Raw genomic sequence first — 408 nt, forward strand, 5'->3', positions numbered from 1 at the left:
GCACGCACCGCTTGACCAGGATGCGTATGGGGTCGGTCATGAACTTGTTGGTCATCTCGAGGATCTCGTGCGGCAGCGTGGCGCTGATGAGGACCACCTGGGTGGCGGGCGGCAGGTAGCGGTAGACGTCGTAGATCTGCTCCTTGAAACCTGCGCCGGTACACGAAAAGGTCAGAGGTCACGGCGCTTCCGGCGCGGGGCCGAGCGACGGCGGCGGCGGCGGCGGCCACCTTTGTTGAGCATCTCGTCGGCCTCGTCCAGGACCAACATTTTGATGGCGCGCGTGCGCAGGCTGCGGCGCCGGATCATGTCTGCAAGCACACGGGACTTCCCGTCAACGCGAACGCGGCGGGGAAATGCCGTTGTCACATCGGGGACCGTCGAAGAAAAAGAAGAAGAGCCTCCCCG

The 408-nt window shown here is 64.5% G+C and overlaps 1 protein-coding gene across 1 annotated transcript in view; it reads right to left on the bottom strand.

Annotated features, from left to right (window-relative positions):
• Positions 1-408, bottom strand: part of eif4a3 (eukaryotic translation initiation factor 4A3) — a gene marked incomplete at its 3' end in the record, with an annotated part of 9,683 nt that overhangs the window by 810 nt on the left and 8,465 nt on the right. The window contains exons 6-7 of the mRNA XM_019889617.1: positions 231-404; positions 1-150 (exon numbers count right to left, since the gene is read on the bottom strand). The exon at positions 1-150 is cut by the window's left edge and continues 158 nt beyond it. Coding sequence (XP_019745176.1) covers positions 1-150; positions 231-404 — 324 coding nt within the window. The remainder of the gene's footprint in view (positions 151-230; positions 405-408) is intronic.

Source organism: Hippocampus comes, unplaced genomic scaffold (genome assembly GCF_001891065.2).
Source record: "Hippocampus comes isolate QL1 unplaced genomic scaffold, H_comes_QL1_v1.1 scaffold301, whole genome shotgun sequence".
Lineage (NCBI taxonomy): Eukaryota > Metazoa > Chordata > Actinopteri > Syngnathiformes > Syngnathidae > Hippocampus > Hippocampus comes.